Source organism: Chamaea fasciata, unplaced genomic scaffold, assembly GCF_029207755.1.
Source record: "Chamaea fasciata isolate MVZ Bird 193981 ecotype frontalis unplaced genomic scaffold, bChaFas1.0.hap1 SCAF_13, whole genome shotgun sequence".
In the NCBI taxonomy this organism is placed as follows: domain Eukaryota; kingdom Metazoa; phylum Chordata; class Aves; order Passeriformes; family Sylviidae; genus Chamaea; species Chamaea fasciata.
In genome coordinates this window covers 12024798-12045521 of record NW_027094098.1, presented here as the reverse complement: position 1 = coordinate 12045521, position 20724 = coordinate 12024798, and the positions used below count along the sequence as shown (strand labels likewise).

Sequence of the window (20724 nt, the reverse complement as noted above, 5' to 3'; positions counted from 1 at the left end):
GCTGACCTGGAAACCTTCCAGGGCAAAGATCACACATTTCTCTGCTAACCTGCTCCAACACCCTCAGGGGAAGAAGTTTTCTTAATGTGAAACCCAAAGCTCACCAGTATCTTCATATAATCTGAAGTGACTTCTGAAATCACACCTTGCCTAGCTGAGATTTTCAGCACAACTCTGCCCTTGAGCAAGTGCTGAGCAAGAATCCATCAGTGGAAGCTACACACCAGTGTGACACATCTACAGCTCCATCAGCTCACACCAGGCAGACCAAGCTTCCTTCCAAATCCACCCATACATAGTTCAGATAGCTTTGGAACATAAAAAACTGTTTTCAATTTTATGAAGCTTTGAGATAAAAAGAAATTCAGGCTTTTTATCCTACCATCTACATTTAGTCTCTCTTAGCTTCTGCAGCTCTCATGCTGCACCTTCTTTGGCTTTCAAGAACATCTGTTAACACTTCTGAAGGCTCAGAAATGATACAGCTCCATCGCTGCTTTGTTATGCAGGTGACAGAATCTGAAAGCAACCGAGATCTCTGTAGCTGCAGCAATGACATCAGCAGTGGATGGGTGAGGGGGAAGCAAGGGGTGGGGAGAGAAGGAGAAGTAGCAAGACAAGTTTGCCAGCACAAACACCACCTTTATTTATGCAAGTTTTAATCACTCTCAAGATAATATTGTTCTGCAAAATATGTGTTTTGCCAAGATCAAAGACCTTGCACTCTATACAAATCTGTGTGCAAATAACAGCTGAGCATTTGGCTCTGGCAAGTTAATACAGCCTCCAAGAGAAGTGCACACCAGCCCTGTCCCTGAGAGATCACCGTTTTTTTCAAAGTAACAGCCAAGAGACGGATGCCTGAACACCTTCAAACACACACAAAAGAAGAGAATTTAGGTTCTGTGTTTTATGTAAAGTGAATGCATTATTAGTATTCCTGTTGCTACTGAAGCAAGTAGCAAATAGATGCCCTGTCATCCTCTCTTTTCAATTTTGGATTCCACCTTCTGCACTGCAGAGTGAAATCCTATTCACTCTTCCTCATTTATGAGAATGCATCACCTCCAATGGATCCTATCAGACTCATTAATAAAAATCCACTCACTGCAGTACACGTAGAACCACTTTTTCAGTTATTTATTCATATGAGTAATCTTAAACTATGTTTAAGGCAGTGTTCTTTGCATTTGAGCTTGTCAAAGCTTCAAGCATTTTTTAAGTCTGTCTCTCAAGGGACAGATGCATAGCCTCTTCTGGGAGCACTATGCCAGCTGGAAAGATGACCACAGCCAGTGGCTTGTCATTCCCCCTGACAGCTGAGTTACACTTCAAAACGATGCAGTCAGATGAATTAGGAAGCTTGAACAGCACTTCCACACAGGTCTTTGCTGGCACAGCTAAATGTGATTTTCCACACTTGGGAAGCAACTTCAAGTTTCCTCTCACTTCTGTTGCTGGTTAGCTCAGAACTTTTTGGTTTAGAAATTGCACTTTGTTTCTCAAGTGAAAGATCTCACCATGTCAAAGCAGACGACAGATTCATACCTCGATCCAGCAAGTGGGAAACAGAACCTGCAACCATTTGCACCACCTGAACCATCTTCACATTTATGACAGTTGGAAGGAAAAGCAACACTGAAACCCAAAGAAGAGTTAATATGTGCAGGAAAATCAGCTGCTCCAGCCTTCAATTCACTAGTGAGAACTGACTGAAATCAAGGGTAAATTTTTTTGTTAAAACCAACGTTGTTGCATGAGTCCAAAACTCAGATCTTGGGTCTTAAAGACTGGTCTTTCACTTTACGTGCCACATGACAATCTCCAGACGCAGGATAGCCCACAGCAGTGCCACCTCCTGACTTCACTCTTAATTCTCACAGAGGCATAACTGAGACATGATTTACAATAACCAGGACTTGAGCAAAAAACACCCCATCAAACCTTTGTCAAATACCAAAGCAGAATATTCAAACACGCAACCACTTGCATGGCCATATATGTCAAATCAAGTGACAATTTTTTGTGGGAAAATAATTAGAAATTATTCATTTTGGGGGGAAAGGAAAAGAATGGATTTTCCGTTCCTGAATCAGCTTCATATGTCATTTAAAGTTAAAAGGAAACTAAATCAAGTCGGTCCTTCACAGGCAGAGTCACAGGCAGAGTTCTTCTGTGTTACAGATTAACTACAAAGGCACTCAGACTCAGCATGGCTGCGCCAAACCAGCTCTGTCCAGTCAGGATTACAGGTTCAGGCACACTCCACACTTGGTCCCAAAGCCTGCTCAGGCTGAAAAGCTGCACAGATCACTTTGTCAAGAAAAGAAGCCTATGAGACACTGATGGAGCCTGTAAAGCCCTAAAACCTTGCACTGTTTCACCTTGCTCTGCAGAAAGCCACTGCTGCCTCTTGCACAACAGCTTGAAGTGTTCACCTGGCTCTACCCAGAGCCTTGCTTACAGCCCAGAGTCAACCTGAAAATGCCCACCTCTGATGTAGACATTGCCTATGTTCCTCAAGGTCCATTACTTTAACAGAGTAGCAAAACTGAGGTGGTCCAAGGTAGAGCCTGGAGAGACGCCACTCTAGTTCACAATCTGGATAAACACTTTTGTCAAGAGAAGTGCATTACGTGTTACAGTGCTTGCTCACCTTGCTTTTAGAAATCTTTGATAAGCATTTCCTCACCATGATTATGTACTTTCCAATAGCATTATCTACATCAGCCTTCCCCAGCTTGTTCTCTTTCCATCAAAAGAGAAATGCAACAGTTCTGGCGACAATGGCTTGTGACAAAACTGAAACACCATTGTCACACACTCCTACTTCATATTACTTTTCAGTAACAAGTTCAGAACAGACTGCACAATCAATTATAAATGCCACCTTTTATGATAATGGGGTTTTTTTCTTCACAGGAAATCCAACTTTACATGCACAGACATCTTTTCTCCCAAGATGCCTCAGTACAGGCAACATAATTAGCCCTTTAAAATTATGACAATTGGTTGACAACTATTTCCATATGTGCATTTGCTTTATATATTCTGAATAATGCAGTTCTCAAATATTCTTATTACATTCATACAGATTAATAAAAATTTGATTTTAAGTGTTTCTTTAAGGCTTTATCATCATATGTACAGTAAAACAACTGAGACAATGCCTTACAGCAGAATAGCCTTTTTTTTTTCTTACTACAGCAAGATTTGGCAAAGTATTTAAAATTACATTTCCCTAGAGGCAAAAGAGAACTTTCATGATGAAAGAACTAGAATAATAAACGGAAAGTAAATAATCACAGTCTCTTTTAGATTCCTATCTTTACACACATAAAACGAAAGCATTACAAGCAGACAATACTGCTCCAACTAGATTTTAAAGACAAGCGTAAAGCACTTTTAACAAGATACAATGCGTTCCTACTTAATTATTATTCCTAGGTAGGCTTTGTTCAGGGTTGGTTTTTTTTGTTTTCTTTGGCCTGGAAACTACCCCCAGGTTAAGCGACTCAGGGACACAGCACCAGACAAACCACAGACCAAAGGTGCCACAGCACCCGGGAATCTGCTCCAGGGATCTGTTAGGAAAAGACATTCCCTACCAAACTAAGAGGCAACTTGTTGAGGGTCTTACTGAACAGCAACAAAACTTCAGAAGACAACCCTCAGCTTGTATATCTTTATTTAAATCCTCCTTCAGTTAAATCCTCCTCCTACTCAGGAGCAATTAAAACAAAAAGCTTGTGCCAGTGTAGGACTAGAGACAGAATTCTCCTAAGCACTTCTCCTACCTCTCTGGCATAACCAAATGAACATGACATTTGCCTTTTTTTTTTTTTCTTTTTTTTTCCAACTAAACCAACAACTGTTTGTCATTGTATTTGCTTCATATAGTTGCCTATATAATTATATCAAGGCACAACTTTTACTTAATGTCATGTATGAGTTACGCCAAATGCTTTAGCTTATCCTTCCACTCTGCCTGCTCACACATTGAAGGGTTATACTCTCTCACCTCACTGAAGCCACATGCTGCAGAATAATGATAAACTCATGAAGCTGTAATTCCTAGACTATAATTTTTGACAATTTGAAAATTTACAGTTTCCAGAGGACCTATGATGAAAGCACTCTGGTGATAAAATAAACACTCTGCAAGTCGCTCCTGTACAGCTGGAGAAGCCAAGGGACAATACTGCCCGATTTCACAGAATCATCTGCTAACTAAGCCACACCTGGGACTCCTGCACTTCGGGCTTCCATGTCTCAATTCACAACAAGAGAGCCCAGCATCCCATCAGACACTGGTGTGCTCTGGGACTCGCAGTAAGAAGTCAGTCTGCATGAAAGTTTAAACAACAAAAATGCTTCCATCATGGTAGAGGACTAAAAAAACTCTAAGAAAGTTCTCCATGCGGCCAATCGTTGGAGAAAACAGCTCTGACACTATAACTACCAAAAGCAAAATACTGCCCTTTAAATCTTAAAACAGTAATTTACTATTTGCTACTTCTGTTTCCAGTTCCCTTTACTACATTTAAATAGAAATCTAAAATGAAAGCAGGGTATTTTGGAGTTACACATTATTCCACGTGGTGAGGCCTGGGAAATTCAAATGGAGCAAGCTTTATTCTTGCAAGTTAAGAAATCAGAAGACTGAAATGGATAAACATGCTGCTGACCTTGTTCAAGCCTTCTAAGAGAGCCTTACCGATGAGATAGTCATCCATAAAAAAGGTCTCCTGGAAAACATGATGCTACTACTATTTCAGAGCACACAGATTCACAATTGTAGAAGCAAGCCTTCTGCTTTAATGATCTTCTGGTTTAGCCCATCACATAAATCTTAACACATTTCTAAATGCATTACATAAGCAAGGCAGATAGAACCAGAAATTCAGCACCAATAATGCTTATGGTCCTGAAACAGTGGTACTTTCTCTGAGTTAAAAACAGCACAGACAATGTTCACTTTCCATTCAGTTTACATCAGAACACCACAAGTTCCAAGAAATGGCTCAAATTATACCTTTCCCCTAAAAAGGCATGTAGCTTACAGGCTTTTGGTTGCAAACTCTAGATGGAAGAGAGAATTTAGCTGAGGAATAAAACAGGAAAAGTGTTTTTCTAGTATAGAAATAAGAAATGTTCTTTCAGTTTACCAATCAAGGCTTTTTTGGTTTTATACTTGCAATTCTGCCACATGAACTGCTAAATCTGCAGTCAGGCAAATAATAGTTTAAAATCATCTTGAGAAAAGTTCAATAAAGCACTTTTTGCCTTAAAATTTCATTTAGCAATGAAGATTACCCCCATCTTTCTGACATCTATCATGACAGAGAACCAAAATATATCAAAGTGTTGGAAACTCCTGAAATCAATTACATAATATGATTTTCAAAGACTTCTGGACAATGTCCAAATATGTTAAAAACCACATTATCCTGAATCCAACAACTAGCACCTATTTGCCTGTAGCAACAGGGAACAATAAAAAATTAGCATGGCTTGACACAAAAGGATTGTGTGCAGAGGAATGATGTGGAAGGCCCCAAGTCCCTGTGCTTGGACACTACTGCTTCCTTTCCTGGCACGCTGGAAAAGCAGGAAATGTGGGAAGTTACCTTTGAAGAAAAGCCTGGCAGGTCCCCCATTCCTGTGTGGCTGCTGAGCAATCCCAATGCCCCAGGGAGCACCAGCCATGGCAAAGGTGTCACTCCTTCACTCCTTCATTTCCAGCATGAACCAACTCTGGACTTCAGCACCTCTCTGAATAAATGGGTTGCCTTTGCAGGAAACACACACTTCAAGTGGTCTGGCAAAAGACTAATGTTGGATAGAACTTCAACAGTTGGAACTTGTGTGCCTTACTTATGACCAGTTTTGTGTTTTTCCATTAGAAAAGATTAGTGAGCTGAAGAAAGTTAGGGTTTTTTCTCTCCCAGATTCTGGAGACATGGGAAAAACACACCAGATCAGCTAAGTGCTTCAGGCAGCCAAGTACCCACACACACAAGCCACCTCCCAAAGTCAAGCCCTGATTCAGGCCTCTCTTCAAAGGAGTGCTCACACTAGCTCTTGAGATTGCTTTAGTATTTCCTGTAGTGAGTTTTCATCTTGCCACTAGATTCCCTACAATGAATTTTTTAGTATTCTTACAGAGTTTTCTGTTATTTTGGGCTACACACAGACTCAGCAAGGTGTTCTGGGGTTAAAAACTACCATGTAAAGTTTCTGAAAGTACATCCTTTCATATTTAAATCAAGTCTGTTTAAACTTTTCTGTTCTCCATGAGTGGACTATTCAACCCATTTCACATTTAAACGGAAGTTACAAAACTTAAACTTGCTTGAGTGTATTAATCAGTATCGGAGCATAACAACATCTGTGACTTTGTCTAAAACTTTATATTTAAACAGGGCTGAAGTGCAGCCTTATATATTCACAAGAAAAATGCAAATCATATGGGACTCTGAGGTCACTCTAAAGATACATCACAGCACCAGGTTATTCACCAAGTATAAAAATGCCTTTTAGTGACAGGCATTTCGAGATTTCCTCAGGTGTGTCTAACCAATAAACCATGTTGGAATATTTTCATTTGGGCTTTAATTTCCATGATAAAAACCATCCTGAGTTCAAATTCTCTATCACACAAAAGAGAAAAGTTAAATTCCAACCTATCAAAGGGAGAATTAAATTTTATTTCAACCATCAGCTGAAGGCTGATATTTTCAAAAGTATTTATGTATACAAAGATCTGGACCAACATTTATGTAGGCTTTTTAAAGATCTTTAATGTGAAACAATTAATGGAAGTTAATCACTTGCACCTTTTGCTACCTCAGTACTTTTGAAAAATTGATCCATACTGCATTACTTGCTTAAAAATGTGCATAGCTATACTTATGCTCCCAACTCATAAGGGCTAATTTCAGTTAAACACTTGACTTTGGACAAACAACTTCTAATTTTTATGTAACACTCTAGCCATGAACTATTATTAAGAGATAATAAATAAGATGAAGGATTAATTCTACTGCACTGTAGTACTTATGTGCATTAAGCAGACTGGATCAGATTTCTTCTGACCAGGTATTGCACTGACTTAAATTTTAAGTAAGGATGCTCACAGTGCTGTATTTCTCTTTATGTCATAAAAAAAACCTGCAGAATTGTTCACAACACTGTGAAATCCAATTAGTTGTGAAGTCATGACTATTATTTTCCAAAAATAAGCTTTTTATTATTCACTGAATGTCAATCACATGCCAGGAATTTTTAAATAAGTCCCAATATTGCAAACAGAGAAAACAAGCTTTTTTTTTTTGTTTAATGAATAATGATTCAGACACTTTCTTACAGGAGAGCACCCACACAATTTATCACCACTTTCATCTGTCATCCCACATGCTTGGCTTTTGCTCATATCAACATTTTTTAAAATGAATTCTTTTCACTCTAGTTATGATATCAGTTTTGCAATCATTAGGGCTAGCAAAAAATCACAGAGGCTTCAGGTTGTTGATACAGGAAAACTGTGCCATTTGTAAAAATGTGGATTTTTGAACTAGTCTCTCATCGTTTATTACCTGCCTGAAAATCTTTCAGCAGAAGTTATTATGTCATCAGTGTTGTAAGATGGTGAATAATCAACAGAAATTCATTAAATAGCTTCAAGAAACCAGATAATGATTTTCAAGCCAACCTCTGATAATCAGATAAATACACAGCAAAGAGCACAGCACAGAGAAAGTCAGTCATCACTCACTCCCCTGATGATTTCAAGTGCTAAGTTTTTAATCACTGAAGTAGTATAATATTCTGCAAAAGAAAATACTCAAAACAACCTCCCAAGAGAAGCACTGCCTCTTGTTTCATTGCTACCACTTAGATGTCCTAATTTAACAGGGTCCCAAAACAGTATTTTTTACCAAATACTAACATGCCGTGTGGCAATAATTAACAGAAAGGCTTTATTAGAAAATCATTTTTGTTAAAGGTGTCATTTTAAAACACTAAAAGGTACTAAAAGAAATTTACTGTGTGTAATATTATCATATCCTGATATCTCAGCTTGCCAGAATGTGAAGAAAATGCTGTATTGCACTAGAAAGCACAGAGGAATATCAGACTTTAGCAACATATGTACATTATGAGATGATTGCTCATCTTTGGCAGGAGCCAGACTAATGAAGAGTTCAAGGTAAAGAATCCCCACCACCATCAAAATAGAGAAGAATCAGTGAATTGGAAGAGCCAATAGTCAAGGCCTCTTATGGAAGCTTATGTGATGAGGAAAGGAAAAGGCCAGAAACCATCAAGGGATATTGATTTACACATTATTCAAAACACACAATTACTCAAATACAAAAAAAAAAAACCACAAAAAAACCCACAAAAAAAACCAAACAAAAAACAAACAAAAACAACAACAACAACAAAACCAAAAACCCAACCCCAAAACACACACCACTCCACAACACCAAGCTACAGTGCCACATCAGATTGCTAGAGACAAGAGAAACATCAAAAGTACTGATTATGAACCCAGCATTTGCTGAGGACACTGACAATTGGCAACTGTCAGGGTTCCACACAAAGCTAATGTTTGTTATACACAGGAAAACGGGATTCAGTGACGTTTAAACAAAATTAACCTCTACACACGAAATCTTTATTCAGCAGCCCCATCTCAGGGGAGGGTTTAGCACCCAGCTCCAGGAACAGATTTAATCCTTCTCACTCCACTGAGTCTCTGCTGAAAGCTGCCCCACCAAAAGGACCAACTGAGGCAAGTCTTGTTCATTTGATTAATTTTTGTATTAACATGCAAACAGGCACAGGTCCTGACAGCCGTGTTACTATTAAGGAAATAACTATTATATATTGCTTTCCTAGATTATAAAGGTCAATTACTCTGCTTATAGCAGTTGAATGTGAAAACCGTATTCTCATCCCACTGAGGCCAAAGGAAGGCTCATGAGGGAGCACAGGCATATGCAAAAGAGATATATTATACCAGACCACTCAGATAAACAGAAATAATTGTAGAAAAAAGATGAAAACCTTTTGTGACACACGTATGGTACGGGTGTCATTTTGTCAGATTTTCCTATCCCGAGAAGAACTTAGTAAGTCTGCTGGAGAGTGGGTGTTCTGTGGAATGAATCAAAAGTGTCTAGAAATGGCAATACAGAAATCTATCAAAAAACTTTTCTGAAATACTCTAAAACTAAAACTATGCACAAGAGAGACTCTAGTGGGCATCACACTCTTCCTTCCAAAAACACAATTGACTCCTCATTCATATGAGCAAAATTCTCCTCAGTGCTATGTACCAGTTGTTGTAGTGGGACAAATATTAATGCTCTCTTTCTCTAGTTTTGAAACAGCTTTGATATAATTGAGAAAGGAGGTATCACTGATTTCTGCCACTGATTACTGCACCACGTAGTCAGTGCCCAGGCAAGGGCAGAGACAGTGGCATGCTCTGCAGCCTTGCATTACAGAAATGAAGTGACTAACACAATTAAGTTTGTCAGGAGCCCCTATGCTTGGAGGAAGATCAAAGAATGGAATGAAGCAAGTATGAATTTCAACCCAGTCCAGTTCTTGTCTTGGGAGGAAGGAATCCATAAGGGTTTCAGACCATTCAACCCAAGCCTGGGCAAAGAGAATCAGTCAGCAATCCATGGAACACAGGTTACACTGGCACAAGGCTCATACTTTGCTAAAACTCACTTAGAGCAGCAGCAAGACAACTGCTCTGCTGGGTAATTAGCATCACAGCCTATGGCACCCCAGAGCTAGGAGGTTTTCAAATTAGTGGGGTGGTTTTTTTCCATTTTAGTTTCTACTATCAGTGCAGTTTATGAATTCACGAACGATTATTTTAATGAAGTCAGCCACCAGCTCAGATGCAAATTAGAGCTGACCAAGTGTTTGTGTGCACACCATGGATCTCAAAACACTACAGGGCCAAACATGCTACACACAAGCCAGCTATCCACTACATTAATTTCTAGGGGAACACCAAGCTCTCATTTCTCCTTCTCCCTCCAAGCATTCCGTGGAAAAGGCTGTTTCTCTTCATGAGAACACTACCACTCTGCACTTCTATAAATAATTACATGAACACGATTAGATAAATTCCCCTCTTCCAGGATGACCCTCCTGCACAGTCCATGTTGAGTAAGTCTTAAAGAATGACAGCTAAATATTTACAACATTGGCAGTATTTTCCAGAACAGTTTAGGTGTTTCATAACTAGAAATAAACACCTAAATGAAAACTTAGTAATCATTAGAACAGATTTATTCTATGGGTTTATGAATCTCTAGAATTTGCAACAGTGCACCAAGGAAATCATGATCATCCTGTTACCTGTAGGCAATTGATCACAACCAACTAGAAGAAAACACATCAGGTTTTTTATTAATAAATTAATAAAGCAACTAAAAAGAGATTCTCTAACTGCTATGTGTAAGAGAGCATAAAAAACACTTATTAGCCTCCAAGAACACATCTGTAGTTGAATGGCTTACCAAAACAATCATTAGCCTGTCATAAACTGTATGTAACATAGACAATCACTTTATCAACTTTTCCTTTAATTAAAATTATATTTTTCTTTTATTTTTGACCTAGTGAATGAGGACAATGCTGTAATTCTCTAGGCAGCCAAATACTTAAAAAGAACAGTTCTTCCCTGAATTCTTCCTTAATACATCCCATGTTAGCTTTTAAATTCTCTGTGAATCTGTGTTTTATGAATGTAAACGTTGATAGCAGCAAGCAACTGAACCCTGCTCTTCACTCCCCTTACAAACACACACTGCAGTGGAAACAGAAATACTGGCTGGACTGACAAGGTTCAACATGGACTAGGCAGAAAGCTCTTCTGAAGAGAAGACCACAAAAGAATACACCAAATGCAATTACAACAAAGAATTATGTGCCAGCTTTTCTTCTCCATGGTTTGTTCTGCTTTATCAGTTAAGTCCAGAAATAATTAGCTACTATGCTGAGTAATCTATAAGGCAACGTTGGTTTGGTGTTTGCTGTTATTTGTTGGGTTATAAAGACAAAAGCCATCTTACAAAAACTGCAGAATGAAAACTTGCTTAAAACCTAATGCATCTTACATACAAGTCAAACCAAATTCAGAGCACCAAACCTAGTAAATCAAGTCACTGATTTTATGCAAGGGATTGTAAAATGTGGTTGCCTATGGCGCATGGGGCAGAGCCTGGCCAGTCTCATTCCTGTGCAGGCCTTGACAGAAACAGCAGGTATGGAGTGAAATAAACCACTCCACCAAAACATCCCCCACCTCAAACCAGCAGTTTGTCTACTTTTCCTGCCAAGAGAAGAAAAACTGCATCTCCTTGTATACACATGAATGGTGTTTGCATTGCCTTTGCATTTTAACAAATCCCACACTGATCATCACCTATACAGTGTATACAGAGAGAAAATTTTTTTTTTTTATTGTGGAAAGTATTTAACACACAGTAATAATATACACATATTCTATTATTGTTTGTCTCCATGGCAATTCTAATACGAACGGTAAACTCTGAATTATTCTAGCTCTTCCTGAAGCAGGGGCATTATTAAGTAACTGAAGTCCTCCTTAATTTAATTGCACAAGTTAGCAATTCAATTTTACATTTGCCTTTTAGTTGTTCACATTAACCTTTAGCCCCCTTAAATGAGAGAACCTGGTTTTTTAACTAAGAGCAGCTCAGTACTGTGTGAGCACCAACACTGCATTTAGGTATTGCAAAATCAAAAGTATTACAAATGCTTTCTGATTAAGGTCTAATTTTTTAACTTTGGAAATAACTCAGCCTTTATTTAAATTTAAATCTGAGATGTGTTCACTCCTCATTTCTAAGACTTTTCCCCATCAGCAGGTTCCAGGATGGATTAGCTTAATTAGCAGAGAACCTGCAGTGTCTTGGACCTCTCCAAATTAAGATACTCTACAATATATGACTTTCAATATTTACTATCAGAGCATCAAACTCCACCATTCAAGATACAGTTTCATCCTGCCCAGATTTCTCATGCAATCATATCTCAAAACTACAGCACTGTCAATTTTTAAGTTATGAAATTCTCATAATACTCAGTTACTTGTTTGTAGTGGCATAAATACACAATCATATCCTTAATCATATCCAAGCAACCAGTAGAAAAGCAAATGAACTGCATAAGAACATTTTGCACATAAACATGTATTTATCTTACATTTATTTATATATCATATATATATATATATATATATATAAAATCAACAATGCCCCACCACAACTAACATACCCAAAACCATGTCAGATTATCTACATGAATTACAAACTGGGTAGACTTGAACTCAAAACTATAGAGAAAACACTGAATACATTGGCATTTTCATAAAGATATTTGTCAAACCAAAATCACAACTTTCTAGACCAACTAAATGTTAGTAAAATATTTGAAGACAAAAAAAGTACCACACGCAAAGCTCACGTTGCACCTCAAACAAAAAAACAATACAATACCTTCTCATCTACACGTAACATTTTGTTCATGTGATACTCTTAAAAATCAACTTGTAAAGGAATTTTTTGGAAATAACAGTTTCTTATTAAAGCATTTCATATTGGTTCAGATGGAAAACAAACAAACAAACAAGCATAATCTGTGTCTCTAGAACAAGTGAACAGCCAACAGTTCAGCAACTATAAATATCAGCTGCACAAGCAAGGGACTAAAACAATACAAAAAGGGAACATTCCCCCATATTTCTGTTTTCTAACTGCTCTAAATGTGTTGACCACTGGCATCTACAGCAAATTAAGAAACAATTCTCATTATTTTAAACAAAAATAATGCAAGAAGTATGAGAAATAAGGCAATAAGAGAAAGGTCATTTTTAATGTAATTCCTTTAGTCAGATACACATTCCAAAATTATTTCAGATACTTTAAACTCTTAAAATAAACCATACCTGATACTCTTCTGTTGTATCGGTTAACAACTGGAGCTGGAAAAAAAGAAAAACAAATCAAAATTACACATTTGTAATTATTACTATTATAAAGTATAATGAACAAACTGAATAATCATTATATATTTATAGTACACAAACACCATACAAATCGCTTTTTAAAATGCTTCAGTATAAAGCTTTCATCCATTTACTTGCCAGTCAGTAAGCATTTATTCAAAATTAAATATTCCTGAAGGCTATTACACGCTAAGATGGATGGTAAGTAGTTTTGGGTTGGGTGGGTTTTTTTTCTTTTACCTAATTCTGAAAAAATATACCTCTACACAGATTATCCAATCCTAACCTATCATCAGTTAGCAGCCTCATTTACTTAGTATTATTGCAAAGCATTGCAGCACTTTAGGTCAGCTGTACCTACTCAACGTGGATGAAAAGCCAAAGAACCTTTTGCCAACCCATTCTCTGCTCCCACACCGCCCAGGCTGTGGAACTGCCCAGGCAGTGCTCCCACTCCAGCTATCCACCCCTGACCAAGGCTGTCTCACACAAGGACACACACTGAAACTGGAGAAGGCTGAGCTGGAGGATCCATTGCTTCTTTGTTCACGCTGTAGCTATACGAGGTACTTGAACATTGGATTGGGATGAACTGCCTGAGTTCCCCTGACTTCCACTATTCACACACATTTCGACATTACGCCAACCTTCAGCAAGCAGCACCTTTCCCCTTTCATGGTAACCAAGGTACCATTCTTGAGAGCTGCTTCAGACTAAAAAAAAAAAAACAAAAACCAAAAAAAAAAAAACAAAACCACAAACCACCAAAAAACCCCACCCAACCAATCTGTAAAGTTTCACCCAGAACAAAATCAAAGCACTCTGTTCTCCTTCACCCCTAACAACCAGCATCGTTTTATTCTGGGTGCTTCATGTTTTCCCACTTTTCTTCCCTTCAGCAGGTAATTCTGTTGTTCCTGATACAACCTGTAACCTTTCTATTCCATTCTTTAAATATTTAGGAATTAGAGGAGCCTTTATACCCCATCAAAGCACATGCATCACAGAGCCAGATTTATTAAACACCTGCCACAAAAATCTCAAATGATCTCATAATTTCTTAGAAACTTTTTGAGTATCTTAGCACCACAGAATACAGAGAACAATGATATCTTCACAAAGACCGAAGAGCTCAGCTTCTTTGGAGAGCTTACAACCACCCTGCATCTATATGAAAACACAAAATGGAGAATAATACCACAAAAAAAGATCAAAATTACTATTGTGTATTTTTTTTTAAAAAAAAGGAAATCAGAAGAGGTTGGATGGGAAGGAATAATCAGGTTAATTCCACAGTTTTCAACCAAATCTATCAACAGGGAGACAATCCTCAGCCTCAAAAGAAGCTCAGGATTAAAAGCAAGATTATTCTGAATTTTACAATTTAGATCTAAACTTGTATAACATGACATAATCCTTGTAAAAATAACACTGACGCACTCTTTCATACATCAAGCTTGAAGAGGTTCAAAAACACTGAATAACAAACCTGAGAATTCAAGCAACTTTCTCTTCAAAGCTTTAAGCCATTTATGACAGCAGCAACCCTTCCTGCAAATAAGGGCAGGATGTATCTTACTTGCCAAAAGACACCACGGATGCAAGTTTACCTCACCTTAAGGGGAAGCAGGCATTGGGAATACAGATCCATTCAAGTTTATTAAACAAACTCATGCAACTTCCTGATCTGAACGTGTTCACGCATTTTGCCCTGTTCTTGACTTTTTCTCGTGGGTCTGTCTGTGGCCACCAGTGGTGACACAAAACTGCTCTGGACAGTACTTTGTCCTGCAACAGCACATTCTCACATCTAGTCTAACTGAGTAACTACTCAAAATTGGCCAATTTGGACCTAAAGAAAGAGGAAAACTGATTGCTTTTGCCAAGAGACCCAGTCAACTGCCTACCAATTCTCTATGGTTTTGAAGAATGAGAGGACCAAAACAAATTAGTTCAGTTTCCACTACAAAGTGATTTATTACAAAAGAAAATATTAAATTCAAAACATAATTTGATAAGTTTGCTGTACAAGCACCTCATCAAGGTCATAACAGTTTTAAGTAAATGTTTAACTAGTCTCATGTATGGATTCAAATACTTTTAATCAACAACGTTAGTGAGTAAATACATTATTTCAGGCTCTATCTTGCATATACAGAATTTTTTCTCCACCTTGTGACTTCTACACCCATTTCTTACTCACATTTAAAAATAACATTTTCATGTCTTCGAACAGAAATACTACAGACCGCTCTGGTGTACTTTGGTTAACATAGAAAAAACATCCAACAACGACGGCTTCTTTTAGAATCTTGATTATTTTATCCCATAGCAGGGTTCAGTGTCATCAAAACTGCATCAAGTTTTCCAGCATTAAAAATGAGAAAAACACATAACCTTTTAAGGGCAGTTAAGAGAGTACTATTATTCTGCCTCCACAAAGCTTTTAAGATTAAAATGATATTTTGCATCTCTTACACCAGTGACAGTTCTAACATGTATAAAATTCACTTTTATGTGTTGTCAGATAACTATTTTTATGCTAAAGAGATAAAATCCTAGTAAAGATTAGTGGGTTTTTCCTTCTGGCTTACCAATGAAAAGCTCTCTTTGCTTATGACCATTTTCAGTATTGCACAGTCACTACTGCCACTCCTATAGCGTCCTTGTGTTTTGCCATTAGAACACACGAAGGAAAAGGCTGGCACTGAGCACTGCTAAGAGAAACAACTCCTGAAGGTCCCACATACACCTACATTGATCTGTGGACAGATTCCAAACAATTAGATGGGCGGAAGGGAATAATACATTTACTGTTAACACAGCCTACTTCCTAGGCTGAGCACGAAAGGGCACCTAATTTAAAGCAATAGTGATGGACACACCAATAACAAACTCCTACACCAGAGCAGCCCTCAGAGCACAACTCTGCCCACACTGACAAGAATCCACTGAATCCAGCACACCCACCTGCTACCACTCAGGGATCTGGGATCTACAGAAACAAGATTAAACTGCTGCTTTGAAAGAGAAAACAATCCTTTTTTTTTTAATCTCCAGTTAGAACTCCCCCCTGCCGCACACCAATGGGCCACGGCTCAGTCTGAACAATGGGCCATGTCTCTGGTAATGACAAGAATGTTATTATACGTTAATTGCAAAAACTATAATAAGATTAAAAGATTTTGTTGTGAGATGATTGCATTGTAAACTCTCCGTTATGTCAAAACCTCAGGTGCAGCAATACTCAGGTTCAAAATGTCTCATACCTTTGGCACAGCTCCTGCTTTTACTTGGCTCATGGGAACCAAGGCACAGTAATTGGGTAAACACAACAAAAACTGAGGTAAATTAAACCATTGTACCAGAAGAGAGCAAAACGGCCCAATTTCCTCCTTGGCAGCCAAAGGCAAGTGATTCTGGCAGTGGGAAGGCAGATCAAGCTGTGCATTCCACAGTTCTGCCAGAACTGACTCAGGACAATGATCCTACTCCACTGTTCAAGAAAAATCAGGAATGTCTGCTCAACATGTCCGTGTTCTCCATACTGTGATTGAGGCACAGACTGAAGTAAGCACTAGACAGGAACACTTAATGGGCTGCTTCAGACTGAAAAACCTTTCTTCCTCGAAGTAAAGGTATGTCATTACATTTATTTAATAAAAAATATTTTAATAAATTGCATAAATAGATCAATATTGTACATTCCTTTACTTCAATTTAAAACGTACCTTACATCAAACAGCAGTAGTGCCATGCAGTTAGTGGCTACTACTAACTACACTACCTCGTGCTAGTGGCTCCATTTCACTGGATTTTCCCATGTGAAAAATTAGGGATGTAAATCACACACTGCGATTTTTTTTTTTAATACTTTCCATAAGTGACAAAACAGGAATTTCTCCAATATCCTTCAGTTTGCTTTGGCACTGAGATTTACTTTGAAATATGTAATGCTCAATTGTGGCTCACTATGTTTAACTTACAAGAGTCCTGACTATGGTTATAAGCAGGTAGAAAATACAGCCCCATAGGTGAAAACTGGACACAGATATCACTTTTTTTACTGTTTTCAAACCAAACCAACAATTACAGTATTTAGGGCAAACAAGTGACAGTAAAACCACTCTTTACAACCAAACCTAAAAGCCTGCTTTTCCTACAGTGCGTGGGCTCCATTCTCTGTCAGTGACTTTGAAAAGTGACTGGTAAAAAAAAAAAAAAAGATCAGGCTTTTTTAGGTGTACACTACTAGCTATTTCTCTACACTACGCACAAGTCTGAAATGAACAGAAGTACAACCACCATTCTTCCAGCTACTGCTACCCACTTCTTACACATACTAAGAGCATTCAACTCTTATAGAAAAAGACAAATAAAACTCAAAAGATCAGTTGAGGGTGACAGGAAAAAAAAATTCAGGGACAAACAAAGGACTGGCATTGCAGGCATGACAGTAGAGTATCAGGTGTTACTGCTCTGTACTGGATGTACCTTGAAAACTTCTTTCTTCACAAGCACTTTGCTTTTTACTATGGTCTGTGAACACTTCCTAATTTCAGCTAGGGTAAAAAAAAAATCCCCAAAATGACTGTTTGTGATTCTGAATACAATTTACAGCAGCATACCAAGTTAAGCTACTGTGCACACAAATATTTAATATTAATCTTTTGTGTAACTCTAATCAACAATTTTTTGAAGGTTTCCTGATGAAAGATGGAGCAAAGCTCATAGTAGGTGGCATAAACTTAGTGTAGTACTCAAAGAGCATAGGCACAAAATATCAGCTCTGTTACAACTAAGTAGCACAAATCAGCGATTTACAGAGTACTTTCCTACTGAATCATGGCTCAAAATCATCCTGTGTGAAGAGAGTCAAAAAGAGAAACAGAATGTAAATTGTTCTAATTTAACAAGTCAATTAAGTTTATCCAAACAACACATGAGTTGACACTATAAACCATTATAGCTGAAATACCAGAAGCAGAGTGGAGTATAAATCTGAGGCGTGACTGTCTCTATGGAATGTTATATCGAGTTACGATAAGGAAGTGCCAGACTACAGCTGTCAAACTGTTTTTCTACACACCAAGATGTTAATGGACTTACATAAATAGGAACCACCACAACTCTGAGGAAACTCATAGATTCAAGTATCGGCTTTTTAGGATGCCTGGCAATTAAAAAGTAATATTAGAGCAGAAAGAACTTTAATCATCAGACTTGAATCTGTACTTCAACAAAGACCAATCTGAACCGTATTTTTCAACAAGTAAGTAAAACAAGAGTTCCCTCTGGCTGTTACTAATTATAATAGTTGTGTATCCATGACTTCCTTAGGATGCTCTTGCTGGAGAGTAGCAAACTCTCACTTATCCCTTCCACATCTCTGCATTATAAGGTGGGGACCACGGGTAGGGCTACAAACTACTTAGATTTTTTCGGAGGCAGCTCTAAAACCCAGGAGTTCTCCTCAAGGCTTCTCTCAGAAAAGCAAAACAGACAGAAACAGAACCGAGTTTTACAGACACCCTTTTATTTTTCCTTCTATTCCTCTGCTCACCCACCCCCCATAGAGGAGGATGGAAACTCAGAACCTGGTTAGACAGGCAGGAGAGACCCTGATGGTGTCAGCTGAAGCATGCCAGACATTTGGAGGAAGACAAAAGGTCAGGGAACACTAGGAGAGAAGTGAGTTTTCAGAGAACAAACAGAGACAGCACAGAACCTTAAAAAAAAATGAAAAGGCAGAAAAGCGGAAACCATGACCCACAATTGGGTACACATAGGCTTAGATTTTCTGTAAGAGACTTTGACATCTATTAATTTGGAAAACAATAAAAAAATTACACTGCTATTAAACATTGTTTTCCTGTCTGCTGCTGTAAAAACCTTGTTATTTCTCAGTATTGAAAAAGAGCTGTCATCAATAGCAAGGGAATAAAACATAAAAACAAAGTCGTAACACATCCTGGTCTCCTATTTAATTGATTTTTTAAAATTCGTATTTAAAAATTACTGACACAAAATGGAGAAATGCTGTCTAAAAGCCTCATTTTAGAAGAGTCTCTGACCCTTGCTTTCCAAGTTTTTTAGAACCCCTCTGATAGAAAGAATGTAATAACTTCTGAAGGGAAAAGTTGAGTCAACAGGCAAAGCATTTATGTCAGTGAAAGAAAGATGTTTATGAAGTTAAAACTGTTGTGCTATTTTGAGTTGGCTCTTTTTTGGTTTTTACGTACAGTAGAAAAATGAATATGCACTCTGGAATGGACAGACTTTAAACAGCTGATAAATTCAAGAAATCATTGCTTGATTAACTGAAAGGAAACTGGGTGAACCTCTGGTTATGATGGCACTTCTTCAAAACCTTAAGTTTTGTTTGTTTTTCAATCAAAACCTCATTTTTCCAATGTACGACTATTTCAAAATTCCCTTTCCACAACTGAACCTTAAACAGTCACGCATGGGACTATTTTCATTACATTTCTCAGCAGATATTCGTTCTCACAAAAAATAAGCCTGCTTGCAGAATTCAGGAGTTCACACAGCCTGACTGAAGCCTAAGTGCAGGAGAACAAATACCTATCAAGCAGCACTTCACATTATCTGACATTGCAATGGCATGACCCACACAGCCCTCTCCTATTTCTTGCTGACACGTCTCAGATCAAGACAAACACAGCACTTTTTCTTTTCAACTTTTTTTTTTGGTGTTAATTTTTTATGGGTGTAATCTATATTATCAAGATCAAAGAGATAGCAACAAGGCCTGCACTTGCTTTACAGACACAAAATCAGAAAAACTCCCCATGCTGACGTTCAATCTCAGCTAAAAGGACACATTTCACAGTGATTAAAGATATAACCATATGCTGATACTACAACAGAGATTGTCAGGAACTGAAATGGAAGGCTTGGGAATGTTTTCAAGTATTAGAAAGACAAATCTATGCACTGCACAGAGAAAGAAGAATGCTGAAAAAAAAAAAGGCAAGTTAAGAAGCAGCTGACAAATCTTCAAAGCATTGTCAGAAGAGGCAAGGCACTGGAAGGTACAGCAAAGCAAGTGAAAAAGGGAAATTTGTTTGGGCTTGAGGAGTAGGCTTAGAGAGGAAGGCATTTCAGAAGAAAGGGAAGCTAAGGAGCCACATTAGTAATATCAGAAAAGTCAAGCTTACAAACCCAACATTAAGTAGATGATAAAAAGAAAAGATTCTAAACATATTTGAATGTGACTTTCACTGGGATTGTCTGACAATGGAAAAGCCAGAAAGAGTCAAAGATGAGAATGAGACTACAGAGAAACAGAAACACCACATCAAGAATAACTCCAAGTTTCCTTAAAATAAATGCTCCATACAGAAAAATACAGTGGCATCTTATCTAGGGAACCACGAGGCATTTCCCAATCACTAAGAAACATGGGCAACTCATCCCCATGACCAGATGCAGTGGCAGAGAACAGAAAGCCTCCTCCTTTTCCAAAGCTCTTGACTAACCTTTCCTATCTTACCAGTTCTGCTTTCAAACCTCACCGCTTTCATCTACTAGTCTCCTGATCCACCAGAGATCAGAGATGGATGAGGCAAGAGGATTAATACGTCAGGGTACTTATCATTTTTGAAACATAATGAAGACAAATTTTGTCTGAAATC

At 38.0% G+C, this 20724-nt stretch overlaps 1 protein-coding gene across 1 annotated transcript in view; it reads right to left on the bottom strand.

The window, feature by feature from the left end:
* Positions 1-20724, bottom strand: part of PRKAR2A (protein kinase cAMP-dependent type II regulatory subunit alpha) — a 60803-nt gene that overhangs the window by 23452 nt on the left and 16627 nt on the right. The window contains exon 2 of the mRNA XM_066195070.1: positions 13007-13042. Within this exon, the coding sequence (XP_066051167.1) occupies positions 13007-13042 (36 nt within the window). The remainder of the gene's footprint in view (positions 1-13006; positions 13043-20724) is intronic.